The sequence below is a fragment of the Siphateles boraxobius genome, unplaced genomic scaffold (genome assembly GCF_051911475.1).
Source record: "Siphateles boraxobius isolate OS27281-9 unplaced genomic scaffold, OSU_SipBor_1 90, whole genome shotgun sequence".
Lineage (NCBI taxonomy): Eukaryota > Metazoa > Chordata > Actinopteri > Cypriniformes > Leuciscidae > Siphateles > Siphateles boraxobius.
Window position 1 is genome coordinate 1,045,205 of NW_027509220.1, and position 20,753 is coordinate 1,065,957.

Consider the following 20,753-nt stretch of genomic DNA (forward strand, 5'->3'; position numbering starts at 1 on the left):
ATGTTGTGTGTTTTCCTTCTTCACATCCCAAAGATGAAAATGTTCTTTTAAACTACACAGAACCTCGTAATTCCCTTTTACAGCTGATGCACAAACCTGCACATGCGAACCCAAACAAACGGCAGATGTTGGCAGTCTGGGAAACACCTCCCGTGCTTCTCATCCACCTCACACAGCAGAGTTTGTTGTGCTGTTTCAATGAAACGTGCAAATTTCACCAGCTAACGCTTGAGGCGGAGGAAAAACCCAGGCCTTTTTATTTCCCGACTAAAAAACGCTCAGTTTATGTGCGCTGGCACTCAGACCTGCTTTCCGACTCAGTCCCTGCCTCTCCCTCTCTGTCTCTCCAGTGTTTGTGTGTGTGTGTGTGCGCGCGTTTATCTGCATGTGTGTTTTTTGATCGGAGGCTGTGTCTACATGGGAAGTGGGAAGGTGCAGCTGGAATGTTGCCCAAAGGCAAGGAAAGCACACAGCTTCCACGCTTCCAGCAAACGCAGAGAGAGAGAGAGAGAGAGAGAGAGAGAGAGAGAGAGAGAGAGAGAGAGAGAGAGAGAGAGAGAGAGAGAGAGAGAGAGAGAAGCAACTTGACTCACTGGGGCACTGCGCTGTCTGGGTCAGATGTGCGAGGAGCAACACAAGACTCTCCTGAAAGGAATAAGCAGGGAACATAGGAGTCAGATCTGTCCATGAAGACCTTGAGATTATTTTCCCCAACTTAGCCAGCTTGGAGAACATCTCATCCCCACTGGAGTCGGATTGAGTCTGGAAGGGACATGAGGAGGGACCGGCTGCTGGTGGCCATCACTTTGGTCACCCTCTTGGCAGCTGACATCCATTTTGTCCTGCTTCCCAGACTCAAAAGCTGGTATCATCTGCCCAGAGAAAGCTGCGAGTGCAGGGTCACCAACGGCAGCCTGGACAACAGAGCCACAACCTTAACATGGATGACGACGAGCCAGAATTTCACACCGGATTCCACCGAGAGAAGCTCCAAGCTGGAGAGGCTGTTCAGTCATCCGCTCTACAACATCCGTCTCCCAGAACTGGGGCCCGACGAACTGCTTGTGCAGCGTGAGGAGCTCAGGATTTACTACAGGAGGAAAGTGAGCCGCTGGGAGAGGTACTCAACAGTCTTTATGTTAAATAATGTGGCATGTTTATGTTAGCAGGAACGCACTCAGATCACTGAATGAATCGGGGAACACTTTAAGTCATTGAGTCAGACACATACTTTAAAGTCTTGGCTACAAAAAAAAAGTGTTGAACATTTCCGCCAGTGTTTAACACACATTGATTATATGGGATAAGTTGTCACAGTTGCAACCTGTTGTTTATTGATGAATTTTAGAAGAAGAATATTTGAACAAAATATTCATAAACAGCAAAGTAAGATATAAAAAAAATGCAATGCTTGAAATCAAACCATGTAAAGCAATTGGCAACTTTAACCTAACTGACATTAATAAAAACACTCATGTCCTGAGAGCAAAGTTCAAGCCTTGCCTGAATTTATGCTAGTGTGTTTTATTTTGTTTAGTTTTTCACTCAATAGCTAAAGTATATTGGATATTCTAGAAAAAAATAAATATTTTAAATGGGATTTTGAACAATATGAAGCATATAAGCATATTAATAACGTTAACTGAAATAAAATTATTTCAAAACAAGTACCTTTTTTATTTTAGGTAGTTGCTGTACTTGATGTACTAAAATCAAAATAAAACCAAAACATAAAGCAAAATTATAATATTTAAATAAATACTAATTACTGTTATATTAATTCATATAATAGTGTATTATTATGATTTTGTTTTTAATAAAAAAAGCAAAATTATAATATTTATTTATTTGAATAAATATGAATTGTTGTGTTAATTAATATAATAGCATTATTATGCCTTTATGTTTAATTTAAAAAAATTGAATAAAGCAATATTTTATATTTATTTCAATATGTAAATATTAATTATTAGTATTAAATGAATCAATATATTATAGTATTATATTATATGCATGGTGTTTTAAAAAAAGCAACCCTACAATATAAAAAATTATAATGTTTTTCATTCAATATTTTTTGACCTTCGTCACTATAGTCTTGCTGAAGAATCGACAGCTCAAAATAAGAGCTCAAATACTCCCTCTTGCTGCCCCATGGAAATGCTGTTTTCAGTTGAGTTTAGTAAGGGCTTGTTTAAGGTCATGCTAAAAGCAGTCGTATTAAAGCCAGGGATGTAGACAAACCACTCTTTTAATTGCACTGGCCGTGTGATGCTGTTCAGCAGACTCAACACAAGTGTCTCCCACATAATCAGAGGTTTGCCAGAAACCACCCACTTAAATCAGCTCGCACTAGTCAAGATTTGTTGTTTCAGAAGTTGTGGTTAAAATCTCTGATTGCTGAACCTTTAAGAGGGGAAAACACCTAAGAAGTTTTCTTGCGTTCACCCGCTATAGGTCTATTTATAAGTGTAAACGCATTGATGAGGCATAATGGGAGCGCTCTGTATGAAAGCACTGCTGGATCCCTGCCACAGAAAACATTTCTGTAGTTTATATTTGTCTTTCAACTCATTTCTCTTTTCTTCATGATGTTGATTCAAGCTGATGCTTCTAGAGGTCATGGTGACAATTTTATGAGGAGCAGCGGCAAATATTTGCTTCAAATAGGATCAATAATCTGTAACGTGGTGATGTTGTGTCTGCCGGAAACTCGATTCCATGACGCATGAATTTGATCAAAGGTGCTGTAGGCTATACATTGAATGCAAAGTGGATAAAAAAAGTGTCATGTTAACTAAAATGTTATATAAAAAAAGTTGCCAGCCAGCACCACCATTTTTGATTATTTCAACAAAACTTTAAAGCCCCCGACAATATTTAAATGAATGAATATCTGAACATGCAAAAAGAAAGCCGGTTTCCACCACAGAATGAAAAAATTTAAAAGATAATCGCAACTTTTTATCTCACAATTCTGACTTTTCATTCTCAGAATTGAGAGGTAAAAAGTCGCAATTGCGAGTTATAAAATCCATTTCTGAGGAAAAAAAGACTTTATTTCTCAGAATTGTGGTTTATATCTCGCAATTCTGATTTTTTAACTCACAATTGTGACTTTATATCTCGCAATTCTGATTTTTTAACTCACAAAAAAAGTCAGAATTGTGAGATAAAAAGTCACAATTACCTTTTTCTATTTTTTATTCAGTGGTGGACACGAGCCTCTATAGAGAAACATTGTGTCATAATTGACGGAAAATTCCATCAATGCCAGGAAAAAAGTTAAAGGTTAAAAAAAAAAATATATATATATATATATATATATATATATATATATTACAGACTGTTATTTTCCTCTAGTATTTTGTCAAATAAATACCATAACCATAAGTTATCATAATACCATAAGTTAATTTTTTGTTCTTCCCTCATATTTAAAAAATATAAAATATTTTCCTCATATTTTGATGGTTTAATCAAACTTTTTTCATCACTTCTAACCTCTACTTTGTGTATATATACATATATGGTTCAGTTCTAAAGAAATAATAAAAAGGTCTCAAAAAATGCTGTTGGCAGATTGCTGAAGCTGTGCTGTTTTTACATCTTAAAGGTTCCTACATGTGCAGACTTGTGTACGCCAAGGGAATCATAATTTTAAGAGCTAACAATACCTGCTTATAACTTAAAAGAGAGCTAACCACATGTGCCATTTCTACTCATTTTCTCTTCTACAGAGTGAAAAAGTTCTACATCGAGGCGGCAGCAGCTTCAAACATCACTATAGCTGATCATCCCGTGACCTTTGACCCGGAGGCCAGTTGGCTGCGATTCCACCTCGGGATCAATCGCTATGCTCTGTATGCGAGAGATGACAGCAGCGTGGACAGACTCCTGAGGGACATGCAGACGGCCACCGTCATCAGTGCAGGTTTTCTCTTCCCCATAGAGCTCCAGCATATGAATCTGAATATGCTAATGCAATACTTCATTTCAATTTTGCTTGCATGATCTGATCCTGAGAAGCTGATGTGCAGTATTTCATTGTGTCTGACAGATTTCACTCAGGATGAGAAAGCTTTGAAGGGTGCGTGCGACTGCTCCCAAGGTACATATTGTTCTACCAGATTATTAAATTTTTACAAAATAAAAATAAATATTATGGTTTCTCCCGAGGAAGAACTTCTGGGAATGTTAATTATAAGGTGATACCATTTTATTATGATAAACACTACTTTTCAAAAGTATGGCGTCAATAAGATTCTTTTTAACAAATTAATACTTTTCAGAAAGGATACATTTTATTTAATTGAGTAACAGTAAAGAGATTTATAATATTGCAAATAAATGCTGTTCTTTGAACTTTCTATTCATTAAAGGATCCTGGGGGTAAAAGTAAGTTTCCCCAAAGATATGAAGCAGCATAACTGTTTTCAACATTGATAATAATGAGAAATGTTTCTTGAGCAGCAAATCATCATATTATACTGATTTCTGAAGGATCATGTGACACTGAAGACTGGAGTAATTAATGATGCTAAAAATACAGCTTTGATCACAGGAATAAATTACAGTATATTCTCATAAAAAACAGCTATTTTAAATTGTAATCATATTTCACAATATTACTTTTTCTTTTACTGTATTTTATTTATTTATTAAATATGCAGCCTTGGAAAGCAGAAGATACTTCTTTCAAAAACCTTAGACTTGGACTTCTTACCAATCCCAAACTTTTAAACAATAGTGTAACTTTAACAACATTTAAATATAATAGAAAACAATATAGTATAATAGATAAATAATATTTATATAGTCTTGTTAAATAAAATATAACCTATCACTGTTTGAAATATTGTGAAAACATATTGTTACAGTATTTTAAAATAACATTTAGCATGTATTTTTTTAAATATAATTTTCATCCATTACATCAGGTAGGCTAGTTTTCAGTTAAATATCTTTGTCATCCAGTTTGAAATCTGTAGCTTTGAGGCTAATGAGTAAAACCAATATATATATAAAAGTATTATTGTAAGTTGGTGGTGAAGAGTAGAAGGCCACTAAACAGAAGTTGTATTTTATTGTCTTTTCTTCCCTATTGTGTCGTATATCCGAGTGAATCACTTCTGGAACAAGAGCAAATGTAGGGCGGACTTGATTTTGTCTGTGGGGAATTGATTAGATGGTTGTGGTTTGCAATTGGTGGATGTCATGTGAGTGACAGGTTGCCCCGCCCTCATCATCAGAGAAGAGAAGAGATGCTGCAAGAGGGAGGGGAAGTTATTCTGATTCAAGATTACTAGAATTGTCGATTTTGATTTCATGGTGACTTTAAAACCACACATCCCGCACTGTCCCTGAGCTCACACACATCAACCAAATGCTATTCTCTCTTCAAGTTTTCCTCTTTTGCCACGTTTTGGCCTAAATGAGTGTCCAATACAGTACAACTACAATGTTTTTATTGTTTGGCTTGTTTTTCTGTTTGGTTCATTACGTGTGTGTTATTTTGGAGCACGGCTGAGTTTGTAAACTATTGATTTGATTGAGCTGGAAAGGAGCTAAAAGAAGTTTGAACGGTGCGGTTTAGGGTTGCCGGCAGCTTGCCACGGCTTCTCACAACCTCAGACAAAGCAGAAAGACCACTGGAGCGTATAGTGAACACCGCAAGCCCTGCTTATGTAAAGATCCCGCTATAATTAAACTACTACAGTTGAAAGGTCGACTCTGGGGAACAAAAAAAAATCTCACAGTCCAAAAACAGTCATTTCCTCAGAGTCAGGTGTTGCAACAATTTCCTGACATTTCTCATCTTATGTACCAACGCAACACAATAAAACATCAAACTATACTGTATGTCAAGAAGAATTATCATTAATAATGGCTATATTACTACAATAATTCACCTTTTAAATAAAGGTGTAAATTGGTGTTTTTTGGACACACATATAAGAACAAAACTTACAAATACTATATTACTATTTTAGTTCAAATATAACTGGATATTAATGTCAACTAAAAAAAACGTTAATATATTTAGAGAATTATTCTTTATAATTGCTTAAAATTTTGACAGCACTTATATTTTCATATTACAGATATGTTTCCGTTAATATTAAGAAGGAAACATGAACGTTTTCTTTCTTTCTGACTGTCCAATCAGTGGTTAAACCAAGCGGTCTTCATCTGAAATTAACCCTGAAACTCCAAGACTTTGGCAAAGCTATGTTTAAACCAATGAGGTAACGCTTTGTTATTCAGATTTCCAGATTACTACACCTTTGGTTTAAAAGTAGTGTGACTGATAGAAATAATCCTTGTTGATTTCAGACAGGAGCGCCACGAAGAGACGCCGGAGAACTTCTTCTATTTTGTGGACTTTCAGAGACACAATGCTGAGATTGCAGCTTTCCACCTCGACAGGTGAGACGTTGCAACACTGATGATCACAGTCACCACACCGTAGACAGAGAGACTGGCAGGAGTGAGCTATACTGTGAAGGATCTGATATGAGTAAACACAGATGAAATCCCTCAGGCACCACCACACTGGGATACTATACATCATTGTTTAGGCCTGTTGAGACAATGAGGTTCAGCACGATTAGTCTCACCTCAGCATATTTGGTGTGGTCTATGGTGGACGATTATGTGATGATGAAGCCCTAGAGCAGACTGCAACACACATCAAAGACATTCACGAAAACACAGTAAAAAAAAATAGCCCACTTACGATTTAACAGAAAAGATCTTATAGATTTAACTAAACACACAAAGACTCATTCGTGCGTTTTTGTGCTTTCAATAAATAAAAGAGTTGCAATTTATTTTACAATACTTCGTGCACTTACAGTGTATTTACCTAAGAAAGTACTGGGTTAGGTTACTACATGGGTTAAGGTTAGGTTTAGGGGTGGGTTCAGGGTTAGTACCTAGTTATAACCCAGTTATTTTAATTACTATAGTAAATATATAGTATGTACATGGGGGACAGGACTGTAACATAAAGTGCTACCGATACATTTATAGAAATATATTTGCAGCGTTAGTTCAAAGAGATAATTTTTTTCTATTAAAATACTCTATCGAGCTTAATATTCATAGGCAACTATCTGTTAGCCATTTGCAGGTTAATTCCCCTGAAAAAGTCAAAAAATGTTTTTTGCTGCTTTTTTGAACATCCCATACAGACCTAATCGAGTGCAACAGTCGGGTTCCAGAAGTAAAACTCCATTCATTTCCTCCATAGGGAAATTGATTTTAAACGGTAACTTATAAACTATTAAAGACAGACCTGCTGTGAGCTACAATGTTGTTAATCGATGGCATAGGCTTTCGTTGAAGCCGTCAGTCTGCATTAGTCTGAATTGCTGGTGAACAACTATTAGAGAGAAATCTCCACCAATCAGAGAATCAAAACAAGCAAATTGCGCCAAAGGAACTCTTTAGCTCCGCCCACTCCCACGAAACACTACACTATGTAATATTGTAGTATGTGTTACTACATTATGTGAATGTGTTACTCTATGTAATAGTCTCCCTATGGACTCAAACCACTATATATTATGCATGTTTTGCAGGAAGCGTAAAATATGTTGTTTCTATATACACTGTCAACATCTTTAAGTTGATACTTAAAGGTGCAGTATGTAAGAATGGCAACTAGTGGTCGAAATAGGTACTGCAGACGCATTGAAAATATCGGAGATCGTCGTTTCTCCTGCCACCAGACTGGACGGCGCTCACACGGGTTGCCAGTTTGAGCACATGCAACAGGAACGAGCGCAATGGACAATGCAAATTGGCAACGTGAAATATCACAGACCAAAACAAAAACAAACATTCCAGCCTGGAAACGCACATTTCAAAGTAAAATAACTGGCGTGTTGTTAACTAAAGTGTTTTTCAGAGAAACAAGTATGTGAACTTTCAATATATGCAAACATATTATGGTATTTTTATGCTTTAGTAGAGTGAAAAGGTTACATACAGCACTGTTTAAGTCAATCTGTCGATTTAATTTGATTTTCATTCGCAACGCTTAATGGGATTGTATCCTCATTAAAGCCGTTAAGTGTACCATTGTCTTTTTGTGTGGTTTTCAAAAGTTTGCAATCTTGCGATTCACCCTGTAGCTTGTTGGTTTGGTTCATGGCAAAAAATGCTTTAAGATTTTATTTTTTTAAATCCCTATGGGAGAAATAAATAGGGAAAACACTTCTATCTGTTTGACCGGTCGATGGAAGATGAGGGAGTGTTTGTTCACCTTCACCTTAATAGTGTTATTGTATTGTTAGCTACTGTAAAAAATATTGTTGAATCCATTTTCTTACTGCGAGCGACAGAATATTTCAGGGTTTATTCGTATAGTGCTTTTCACAATACATATCATTTCCAAAGCAGCTTTACGAAGAACAACCCCCCCCCCAGTCGACAGTGGCAAGGAAAAATCCCTTCAGAGTTCCACCCTGTCATTAGTGGTGAACTGTAAGCAAAGACACTTGAGAAAAGGGTGTTTTCCTGCAGGTTTTTCCTCATTAAACAGAGCTCAAACATGGAGATAACTTCTTCAGTTGATGAAAAATTATCCTGAAGGAAAGCTAATGGCATTTTGATCATAGTTTGGAGCCGATCCTAAAGGGATGAATTAAAAAATCATCTAAGAGTCAAATAAGATCCTATTGGATAATTAGCATTTTTTATTATTTCTATTGATCTAATGTCGCAATCTTATTTGATCCCTTCAAGACTGGCTCCAAAGTAAGATAAAATTCCATTAGTAAACCTTCAGAAGATTTACGTGCAAAGTGCCCGTGCAAAATCAGTTTTTGTGTGTGCATGGTAAAAAGCTAATACTGATACTGACATAAGGACATACAATAAATATGGAAAATTTAACTACACGATTCAGGGAGCAGCGACACGGTGAACTCCGAGAAAGCGCTACACTTGAGCAAACAGTTTGTGAATAGGCTACTACAAATGATGGCCGTGAAAGAGACTGAACGCAGTGTGTGAACGCACCAATGTTTAGTTGGTGAATAGCATAGGCTACTATTAAACAGTAGCCATAACGTTAAGGGCACCAGAATTAAATATAATATTCAGAAGTAAACAGCATAGCTGACTTCTGATTTAAAGAGACTTGATTGGTCAAGAATCACAGGTTGATATGAACGCTGATGGTCTGTGTGCAGAGTGCTGGACTTCCGGAGGGTTCCTCCTGTGGCGGGGCGATTCGTCAATGTGACGGGGGAGATCTTGTACATAACCCACAATGAGGAACTGCGCAGTGTTTTCTTCATCTCTCCAGGTGGGCATTACTCGTCAAACTAAAACTGCGTATTACACACAAAAAATAAATAATGCTTTCATTCAGCAAGGATGCATTCAATTGATCAAAAGTGACTGTAAAGATGTTTATAATGTTACAAATGATTTCTATTTCAAATAAATGCTGTAATTTTGAGCAAAGGAACCTTAAAAATAGAATGAATCACAGTTTCCACAAAAATGTGAAAATTATAAGTGTTTCTTGAGCAGCAAATCAGCATATAAGCATGATTTCTGAAAACAACATGTGATCACTGCATTTTTGTATACTACACTGTTCACTATTTTGGGTTTGATTTAAAAAAAAACTTTTATTCACCAAGGACACATTAAACTGATCAAAAGTGACAGTAAACCCATTTATAATGTTATTTTAAAAATATATTTAAAATAAATGCTGTTCTTTTGAACTTTCTATTAATAAAAAAAAATCCTGAAAGAAAATGAAGCAGCAAAAACCGTATTCAACTGATAATAACCATAAATGTTTCTTGAGCATCAAATCATCATATTTGAATGATTTCTGAGGGATCATGTGACACTGAAGACTGGAGTAATGATGCTGAAAATTCAGCTTTGATCACAGGAATAAATTACATTTTAACATATATTCACAGAGAGAACACTTCTTTTAAATTTTAACAATATTTCACAATATCCCTGTTTTTACTGTATTTTTGATCAAATAAATACAGCCTTGATGAGCAGAAAAGACTCATCTGTGAAATATATCATCTGTGCATTTGATGCATTCTGAAGAACATTTGAATGCTGTGATATTAATATACACACTATTGACTGCAGGAATATGATTCCAGACATCCTGCATATTGTGTGGCATTTGCTGAAATCCATATTAATTTTGTAGCCTCAAATTATAAAAAAGTGCCAGCTACTGCTTCAAGTTATTATTTTCAGTTCCCATCCAACAGATGGGCCTGAATAATTGACAAATTTTAAATTAACTTGGTAAATCATGTTCTAGCTTAGACAAGTCAGGACTGCTGGAGTGCAAAAATCTGATTTTTACATTTTTCAATATGATCCTATTATGATTTTCCCAAAAAAACACATAGAAAAGAGTTATTTTAAATTGCATTCAATAGTATTTCACAATATCACTGTATATTTTTTGATTAAATGTATGATTGTTTTCTATTAAAGTGAATGTGTTTCTTTATCCTTGACAGCCAACAACACATGTTTCTTCGCTAAGTGTTTATACGTGTGTAAGTCGGAGTACGCAGTGTGTGGTCACCCGGATCTGCTGGAGGGATCCATGTCTGCGTATCTGCCCGGTTTGAGCATCGCCCCGCGCATCTCCATCCCGAACCCCTGGATCCGCTCCTACAGCTTCACCGGGAGAGAGGAGTACGCTCGCACACACACACACACACACACACACACACACACACACACACACACACACACACACACACACACACACACACACACACACACACACACACACACATAGAGACACAGACACACATAGAGACACAGACACACACATAGAGAGAGCAACACACACATAGAGAGAGCGACACAGACACACATAGAGACACAGACACACACATAGAGAGAGCGACACACACACACACACACACACAAACATAGAGACACAGACACACATAGAGACACAGACACACACATAGAGAGAGACACACACACACACAAACAGATAGAGACATAGACACACACAGAGACAGACACACGCAGACACAGACACACACATAGAGACACAGACACACATACACAGAGTCACAGACACACACACAGTGACACAGACACACACACAGAGACACACACACACACACACACACACATACATACATAGAGACACACATAGAGACAGACACACACACACATAGAGACGCAGACAGACACACACACACACATACATACATAGAGACAAACATAGACACACACACACAGACACATGCAGACAGACACACACATACACATAGAGGCACAGACACACAAACACAGACACTTCTTTGATTATGAAGAAAAAAAAAATTTCTCTTTGGAAAAACTTGAACTTGACAACCAACAACACATGTTTCTTCGCAAAGTGTTTATACGTGTGTAAGTGGGAGTACGCAGTGTGTGTTCACCCGGATCTGCTGGAAGGATCCATGTCTGCGTATCTGCCCGGTTTGAGCATCGAATCGATCGGCTCTGCTGCCTCAGTCAAAAGAATGGAGCTGTCCTTTGATAATGATGGAGTTCATGTTAAGCCTTCGTCATCGGTTCATAACCTTGGTGTCTTAATCGACTCAACTCTATCTTTTGGCTCTCACATTTTTTATCTGGTTAAAAACTCTTTTTTCCATCTTCGTAATATCGCACGTCTTCGATCCTCTCTCACTTTAGCTGATGCTGAAACCTTAATTCATGCATTAATCGCATCACGTCTGCATTATTGCAATGCTCTATTTCTTGGTCTGCCCAAAAAACGTATTGCAAGATTACAGTATGTTCATAACTCAGCATTACTCCTCTGACCATTGACCTTCACTGGCTACCCGTGGCATCACGTATTCACTTTACGATATCACTTCTAATGTTTAAGGCTTTAAATGGTCTTGCACTTTCATATCTGTCTGATCTACTGTACTCTTACCACTGAACTTAGTTTATTGTCCATCCCTCTTTTCCGGTTGTCTACTGTAGTGGAAGGTCATGTAGTGTTAATGCTTCACTACCCCTTACACTTCATAATATCTCATCTGTGGCTACTTTCAAGACTCAGCTAAAAACATGTATTTTAGGTAATGTGCCTATATGTGATTGTAATGTGTACGGGTGTGTAAATGTATTGTAATGTACAGTGGAAAGGCGCTCTATAAATAAAACTACTGATGAATGGAGCACAATGAGAGCAGGAATGTGGTAAAGGGTTTGAACTTGATTTATAAAGATAATAAAACAGTATTCCAGTCTGATCAACATTGTTTTATGTAACATAGAACGTCCTTATTTGGATTTGAGAAATCCAGCTCTTGATGGCTAAGAAACAAAAATGTTTGTCATGCTCACGAAAGGGTTTAAGGTTCAGAAATGTTCAGACGATTCCAACAGCTTGAAGCAATTAACGTGTTCTTTCTTTTTCTTTCTTTCTTTTTTTCTTTCTTTCTCAGGTGGGAGGTCAATCCGTCATACTGCGACACGGTCAAAAAGCTTTATCCCTACAACTCTGGGAACAGACTGCTCAACATTATTGACATGGCCGTTTTTGACTTTCTCACAGGCATGTAAACACTGTCCATATCAACTGGAATTCGTTTTGTGTCATACTTGACAATGAAAGTAGCGTTAAAGATTGGATTGATGATTTTGTACCCATGTAAGCATAAGGAAATCTTTAAAGCCAGAGTTGCATAATGATTGTCCTTCATGTTGTAGGAAACATGGACAGGCATCACTATGAAATTTTCACCAAGTTTGGAGATGATGGTTTCCTTCTTCACTTAGACAACGCCAGAGGGTTTGTGCTCATACGTTTCTGGGGCCGTTCACAAACAATAATGTTTTTTTGCATTCAACTGCGCTGCTTTTCCATTGTTTCTCGATGCAAACATTTGACCGTTGCACTTGTGTCTTTTGCATCATCTTTTACATTACAAAAAATATGCAGTGCTCAACTCCGAAGTTGTTCAACTTTTTAAAGATGCGTGTGTGTGTGTGTGTGTGTGTGTGTGTGTGTTTTCTCTCAACTGCCTTAATCTCTCATTTTTTAATGTAAAAAACACATTCTGTGCCTTTTTTATTGCTCAATTATCAGTGCAGTTTCTTGTTGAAGCCATTTTCCAACAATATAATGTTTTGGCAAATCATAATTATGAGATAAAAGTCAAAATTTGCACAAGTTAAAGTTACGACACAAAAATTCCCAATTTAGATAAGTCAAAATAAATAACAAATTACAATTTTGAAATACAAATGTAAAACTTTTTGATAACTTTGAAATTGACAGTTAAAATTATTCAATAAAAATGAATAGTTATGAGAAAAAAATATCAAAATTGGCACAGGTCCAAATTTTGACATTTACATTTTTTTGTGTGTGTGTCATAATTATGACCATTCATGATTATGTCCTAGTATCTCATAATTTCAAACTTGTATCATAATTTTGGCTGTCATGACTGAGAATAATTATATTTATCTCCTAATTATGACTTATTAAAGCATGATGTGTTTTCCTGATGTGGCTGAAAGGGGTTCTCCCTCTTCTTGTGTGCTGCAGATTTGGACGGCATTCCCACGATGAGATGTCCATTCTTGCACCACTGACCCAATGTTGCATGTAAGGATTGTTCTCAAATATTAAAAAAATTATTTAAATTATTCTGAAGCACATTTAAAGGTGCATTGTGTAATATTTAGGAGGATCTGTTGACAGAAATGCAATATCATATATATAATGTTTTCAGTGGTGTATAAAGACCTTACATAATGAACCGTTATATTTGTATTACCTTAGAATGAGCAGTTTCTTTTCTACACACACCGCGGGTTCCCTTACATTGAAATGCGCCGACATGTTTCTACGGTGGCCCTAAATGGACAAACGCGCTTCGTCACCATGTTGTTTTTCGTGTAAAGATGCAAGCTTAAGTCAGCGAATAAAACACTGACACAATGATGAACAAGTAACAATATTCGCAATAACATATAGTTTTACTGAATAATTAAGTAAACATAATGTCTTAATTTATCTTTGTAAAGAAACCTCATTGCTGAACTGCTACTCTCTGCTGTCTCAGACGACGACATCTTGTCCTGTCGGCCACCGTAACTTCTGTTGGTTGCAATTCACAACCTCACCACTAGATGCCGCTAAAATTACACACTGCACCTTTAAGAAGTGTTTTATTAAAGGGGTGGCTCAGGATTTTGGACATCTGACCTAATTTCCAAGTTAACCTGGGTGTTGTTTATCAGTGGAGACAGTTTTCAAAAAATTTCATCCAGTCCTTCCAGTTGCATAGTTTGCTGGTGCTAGGCTAGCACGAACTTAAAACGCCAGACTATCGATGCAAATGTCTATTGAGAGAATAATGTTGGAAATCAAACTACTCTTGCATCTCAATGACCGCATTACATTTACAGGAACTAGTTTTCAGCAGCGGCGGAAGTTTACTTTGCTCCGGTTAGTAGTACTGCGCCGAAAAGAAAACAGAAGCGCACTACAGAACAGAACAGAAGCGCACTACAGTCGGGACGTCTAGCTAGCTAGTAGTAGCCTTGAACAACGATATTGAAACATTCGATTGTAAACGAAGGAATTGGCACATGTTGATATACTCTGCTTCTGTAGTGATGAGTGTCAGCGGCAGGATATGCACTCGCGTGATTGTCATGTGACCGGCTCTCTCGGTTGCCTAGGTAACTTAATATCACTCCGCCGCTGCCGTAGACTGTGCTAATAAATACAGGGAACAAAGTCTAACTATTGCAATGCGATGAAAGGGTAGTTTGATTTCTTACATTATTCTCTCAACAGACATTTACATCGATAGTCTGGCGTTATCATTGATTTGCGTTTGGTGAACTGTGGAGTGGGTGAAACTGTTTTTAATGACAGGCTAGCAGATACCGTTGACTCACGCTAGCCTAGCACCGGCGAACTATACAACTGGAAGGACTGGATGAAAATTTTTGAAAACTGTCTCCACTGATAAATAACACCCAGGATAACTTGGAAATGAGGTCCGATGTCCAAAATCCTGAGCCACCCCTTTAAGACAAATGTACAAAGATGGCCTTATTCACAAACCCATGACCTCTTACAGGATCAAGCGCTCTACGCTGTTCAGACTGAAGCTTTTGGCAAAGTCCGAGTACCGGCTGAGTGACGTAATGAGGGAATCCCTGTCGCGAGACCCTCTCACGCCAGTCTTGAGTGACGAACACCTGCAGGCCTTGGACCGCCGGCTGGCACTGGTGCTCAGGACAGTGGGCAAGTGTGTGAAGAAGCTGGGAGAAACACACGTGGTGATCACAGACTTTGTGGAATCATCCGGAGTAACTACGAGACACCAAGGAGGAAATAAGAGGTGACAGAACGAGAAGAGTGATCTTAACACTCTCCTGTCCAAAATCATCACAACTAAACACATCAGGAGGAGAATTATTCTCTTCTCTGATTGGCTGAAGGTCTGTGTGGTATAACTTAAAAAAGTTCCCTAACAACATCTTTCAGTCAGACAAAAAGTCAGAATTATGACATAAAAAGCCATGATTATGTCCAAATTGACAAAAAGTCAAAATTATGATACAAAGTCTGTCATAATTTAGTCAGTCAAAATGATCACATGAATCAAAATCATGAGACAAAAATAAATATGAGGTAAAAAGTCAAAATAATGAGCTAAAATTTTGAAATTGCATTTTTAATTTTGAGATAAAATAATAGATAGTCAAAAATGTAATTAAGGTCAGTTAACTTATATGAGATATGAGTTAAAATTATCATACAAGTCGAAATATGAGTTCTCTAAAAAGTAAAACATTTTCATGACTTTTCATATCAAAATTTTGACTGTCATGATTGTGATTTGGTATCTCATATCATCAACTTTTTATCTCAGAATTATGACTTTTTAATCTCACATTCATCCATTTTGATTTCATAATTTTGATTGGCTAAAAAGGTCTGTTATTACTTTTAAAAAAACTCCCTATATTTAAAGTAATATAAAAAGTCAGTTATGACATAAAAAGCCATAATTATAAGTCTGAAAGGACAAAAAGTCAAAATGATCACAGTCAAAATTATGACAAACACTGAAGTTGAGATAGAGTTGTAATTGCATTTTAATTTTATTTTGAGATAAAATAATAAAAATCAATTCTATAAAGTAGAATTATTGTCATAATTATGACTTTGTATGTCACAATTTGTTGATTATGATTATTTCACTTTTTTATTTAAGAATTTGGACTTTTTAATCTAATATTTATGACATTGTTTCTCATGATTGGCTAAAAAAGGTTTGTGTGGTATGACTTTGAGACGTTCCCTAACGGCAGCTTTGATTGGTCGTAGTGAGATGGGTTAGTTAGTTCTCTGGAGAAGCTGCCGGCAGCTTTAAATCAGATGATGAAGATAAGATCTTCAGATCTCCTTACATCAGCAAACACGTGATGCGTGTGGTCCTTTAACTGCACAGTTCCTCTGATTACCCCTTCCCTTTCTGGCCATTTCTACACAAGCAGGCATTAGTGTGTCTGAGCACAAACAGCCACATCAGCAGCAGAGGAACACTGAGACCTGCTTCACAGGAGAACGGATAAAACCAAATCAGTTGAAGTTTCCTGAGCAGTTGCACTTTGTGGTTCGCCACACTATTGCAATATTTGTATTGTGAGTTGAAGCTGGCTTAAACATGTCACCGTCAAGTGTCTCGGCTAGCAGAAAGAAATAAAAAACATTGTAAATCAAATGCTCAAAATGTTCATTTCTGAATTGGTGAACTGAACTGAATAAAATCTGAAAAACTCAATCAGATCCCGGTCATAATTATTCATGAGTAATTGTCACGTCGCTTCATTAAAATGCCAAAACATTTGCACACTTTCCGATTCAGTGCATTTCCTGACGACCAACTGACCGAAGGCTTTATATGACACCTATAAAACCTTTCCAGTACTGTAATAAAATTAAAAACCTGATATGATTTTAACACTCCAGCAGCCCTGGCTTGTCTAAACTAGTGCATGAATTACCAAAATAATTAAAAATTCATCAATTATTCAAGCCCATCTGTTTGATGGGAACTGAAAATATTAACTTTTTATCATTTGAGGCTATAACAATAACATTAAGGATTTCAGCAAATGCCACTCAATATGCAGGATGTCTGGAATCATATTCCTGCAGTCAATAGTGTGTATATTAATATCACAGCATAAGGTTTTTGAAAGTAGTCTTTTCTGCTCATCAAGGCTGCATTTATTTGATTAGAAATGAAATAAAACTGTAATGTGATGAAATATTATAATTTAAAAGAAGTGTTCTCTCTTTGAATATATGTTAAACGTAATTTATTCCTGTGATCAAAGCTGAATTTTCAGCATCATTACTCCAGTCTTCAGTGTCACATGATCCCTCAGAAATCACTATAATATGATTTGTTGCTCAAGAACATTTATGGTTATTATCAGTTGAAAACATTTTTTGCTGCTTCATTTTCTTTCAGAATTTTTTTTAAAATTAATAGTAAGTTCAAAAGAATATGTATTTAAATAGTTTTTTAAATGACATTATAAATGGGTTTACTGTCACTTTTGATCAGTTTAATGTGAATTAAATGGTGAATAAGTTCTTTTGTTTGTTTTTTAAATCAAACCCTAAATAGTGAACAGTGTAGTATACAAAAATGCACAGTGTATGTTTTATTCCCACAATGCAATGTACTCAAGTGGACCTTCCCTTTCTGTGGCAAATGAATCAGAAGTTAAAAAACCCATAGAATTTATTAACAATGCTAAATAATTGAATTTATTTTCAATATGATAACTGAACCGTACCAAAGAGTATAGAAGAACAAGAGGCGAAACTCTGATGCTTTTTTGGTGACAGACACTAGCTGGTGCTTCGGGAGCGCGGACGCCATTTTGGGGTGAAGATTCCAACTGGAGTCACTGGACAACAGCACAGATAAAGCGCTATATAAATGAGGATAACAGTTAATCCAATCATTAAATACACATTTGAGGTAGTTTCTTGCTTGATTGAGTATTTCCATTTTATGTTCCACAACTTTACACATTTACTACTATTATTAGTTACAAACTCCACTAGGCTCCATATTTCAGTATATTTTGTACGTTTAAATCCCCTGGATCATGCTACAAACATGATGATCTTATAGAACATGATGCATTGCTGTGTCCGTTATCCAATAATTGCCACTTTTGGACAGTGGCTGTGTTTTTTTGTTTACATAGTCTTGCTTTAACGGTCATTAATATAAGATAGTACTGCAAAAAAAAGTTTACTGTAAAGCAATTCTATTGCTGTTATATATTTATTGTCCAACATTCCCAATTATCTGATATAGCATGTCCTTTGCTTAGTTTTATATGTTGGTATTCAGTGTTTGTAATGCTAATACTAAAGGTTTTGTGGGAAAAAAGTAGAAGACTTGTCAAATCGCCACGGATCCGTTTTTATAAAAATGTATCAAAGATGTTGCCGTCGTTCATGAAACGTGAGCAGAATGGATTTCGTTTTCTGTTTCACGAACGCGGCCGACTGTGTTTGCGAGACCACGGCATTGACGTTAAAACTCAAGTTCATAATCCTTTCGCTTGTTTCAGTTCGACATTAAAACAGCAACAAGCCGGTTTAAAAAATGGCCACAGAAACACTTGAAATTATGACATGCGACTAAATACACCACTGTGCACCTTTGTGGAAAAATAAGCTTATTAAAAAATAAAACTGGTATTTCTCGGCATATACTGACGAAAAGGTAAATACTGAATCATCCTGACCGAAAACTTTTCTCAATCGGTGACGGCGCACATGCAGGAACGGACCAATGAGATCTCGGAGGCTCTGTCCAACGTTTGGCACTGGCATTGTAACAGAACAGAGGTTTTCTTGTAGTTACCGGTTTTAAAATTTTGATCAGCCACAATAAAACCTATATGGAGACACCGCACAGGAACGGCCTCACTAATTTACTACAATAAGCAACTGAACACAAATAGCAAGAGAGTGTGCTGGAATGATAATAAGTAATAAAACAGCATACAATTCCTATATGTTCATGTTCCTGACAGTGACAGAGGAGGTCAGCGGGGGGAGAATGAGGCCGTAAGGCTTATAGAGTAGAATCAGAATGTCAGTACAACCAAACATCACTCGTATATCATATATGTAGGCAGTTAATCTTAGAAAACTAGTCTTAAAAAACTAACCTGCGACTGTAAGGGTAAAGGAATTCGAAACGGTTTGCCTATAAATACATTTATACTCCTCTACTGGTTTTGTTTACTGCTTCGGATTAAAGGTAAAAACACTGTGATCTGATTGGAGGAACGTACAATGATTGTCTGTCCTTTGATTTGGCTCTAAATGTGTGATGTTAAAGCTCTCGGCGTGTCTGTGAACGCTCAGGAATACGAGGTGTGGATGAGAAGCTAACGGTGTGATGGGGGTTCTCAGACGGAGAGCGACACGAAGCTGTTGTACTGTTGGATGTTGCGTTTGAGGATGTCTGAACACGGTCCCAGCACACGCTCGAAGCGAGGCCTGTCCAGCTTGACACATTTGAGCGGCCCACGAGCCACCACTGTCGCCGCACGGGGCCGGTTCATCAGCAGAGCGATCTCGCCTGGGGAGAGAAACACATATTCACAATCTGAGTTTTATGATCATATATTTTCTAGACTTAATTAGTTGCACTATATAGCTTCATGAATAACTAATAAGGATCGTATTATAATGAATAAGGTGTATCATATCCAGTAAGATCGATTTTGAATTTTATTGACAGGACATATTCAGAGATCGGTCACACTTTATATTAGGTGTCTTTAACTACTATGCATGTACATCGAAAAAAATTGTGGTAACGCTTCATTTTACAGTCCGTGTTTCCCATGTACATACTATGTAATAACTGGGTAATAACTAGGTACTAACCCTGAACCTGCCCCTAAACCCCTGCAGAATTTAGTTCCAACCCTAATCAAACACACCTGAACAAGCTAATCAATGTCTTCAGGATTACTAAGGCTATAGGCAGATGAGGTTTTTTTCAGTGTTGGAGCCAAACTCTGCAGGACAGCGGCTCTCTAGGACCGAACTTGCCTACCCCTGCCCTAAACCCATTACTTCCCTTATATTACCCACTACTAAGCGTTTTTTTCACGCGGCTGGCGTATTTTTTCAATCGTTTACAATGGGAGCGCCGCGTTTTTAGAACGCCATGAGCGTAACGAGGCGCTGAGCGGTTTTTTCACGCTGAAGCGCTGAGCGTTCTGCGTTTTTTACTGGTCGCCGAGGGTTGAAGAATGTTCAACTTTGGGTAAAACGCAGCGCTCACCACTGTCACTTTTTACCCAGCCGTCCAATCACAGTGGAGGAGGGGTGGGACTAATACCACACGTGACCAACTGTCACAACATTCTTTCTGTACAACGACGCCAACCAGCAGAGCTAACCGAACAAGATGGATGAAAAATAATTCATTTTTATATGAAACAAATAATCTGCGAAATCAGTTACTAGTAAACTGTGCTGCCGATATTCTGTATCATAGCAACGAATCTTCTCAACTGAAAAAACACTCTCTAGCGCCCACAGCTAGGTGTTTTCAGCAGAGCGTCTTTGGTAGACACACGGCCTAATTGTGTTAATTGCAAAACACTTTTGCTTTTATTGAGGTGGA

The 20,753-nt window shown here is 37.2% G+C and overlaps 2 protein-coding genes across 3 annotated transcripts in view; one reads left to right on the plus strand and one right to left on the minus strand.

The window, feature by feature from the left end:
- fam20a (FAM20A golgi associated secretory pathway pseudokinase) overlaps positions 1–20,753 on the plus strand; it is a 23,058-nt gene continuing 2,305 nt past the window's right edge. The window contains exons 1-11 of one of the 2 annotated variants that reach the window (XM_077224688.1): positions 1–1,120; positions 3,741–3,934; positions 4,061–4,111; positions 6,170–6,248; positions 6,337–6,429; positions 9,204–9,319; positions 10,530–10,710; positions 12,483–12,592; positions 12,748–12,829; positions 13,592–13,651; positions 15,141–16,853. In XM_077224688.1, coding sequence (XP_077080803.1) covers positions 774–1,120; positions 3,741–3,934; positions 4,061–4,111; positions 6,170–6,248; positions 6,337–6,429; positions 9,204–9,319; positions 10,530–10,710; positions 12,483–12,592; positions 12,748–12,829; positions 13,592–13,651; positions 15,141–15,408 — 1,581 coding nt within the window. In that variant the 5' untranslated portion in view covers positions 1–773 and the 3' untranslated portion in view covers positions 15,409–16,853. Of the gene's footprint in view, positions 1,121–3,740; positions 3,935–4,060; positions 4,112–6,169; positions 6,249–6,336; positions 6,430–9,203; positions 9,320–10,529; positions 10,711–12,482; positions 12,593–12,747; positions 12,830–13,591; positions 13,652–15,140; positions 16,854–20,753 lie in introns of those variants that run through there. The other variant, XM_077224689.1, reaches the window with a different exon arrangement.
- The window catches only part of prkar1ab (protein kinase, cAMP-dependent, regulatory, type I, alpha (tissue specific extinguisher 1) b), an 11,143-nt gene continuing 7,767 nt past the window's right edge, over positions 17,378–20,753 (minus strand). The window contains exon 11 of the mRNA XM_077224691.1: positions 17,378–19,694. Coding sequence (XP_077080806.1) covers positions 19,522–19,694 — 173 coding nt within the window. The 3' untranslated portion in view covers positions 17,378–19,521. The remainder of the gene's footprint in view (positions 19,695–20,753) is intronic.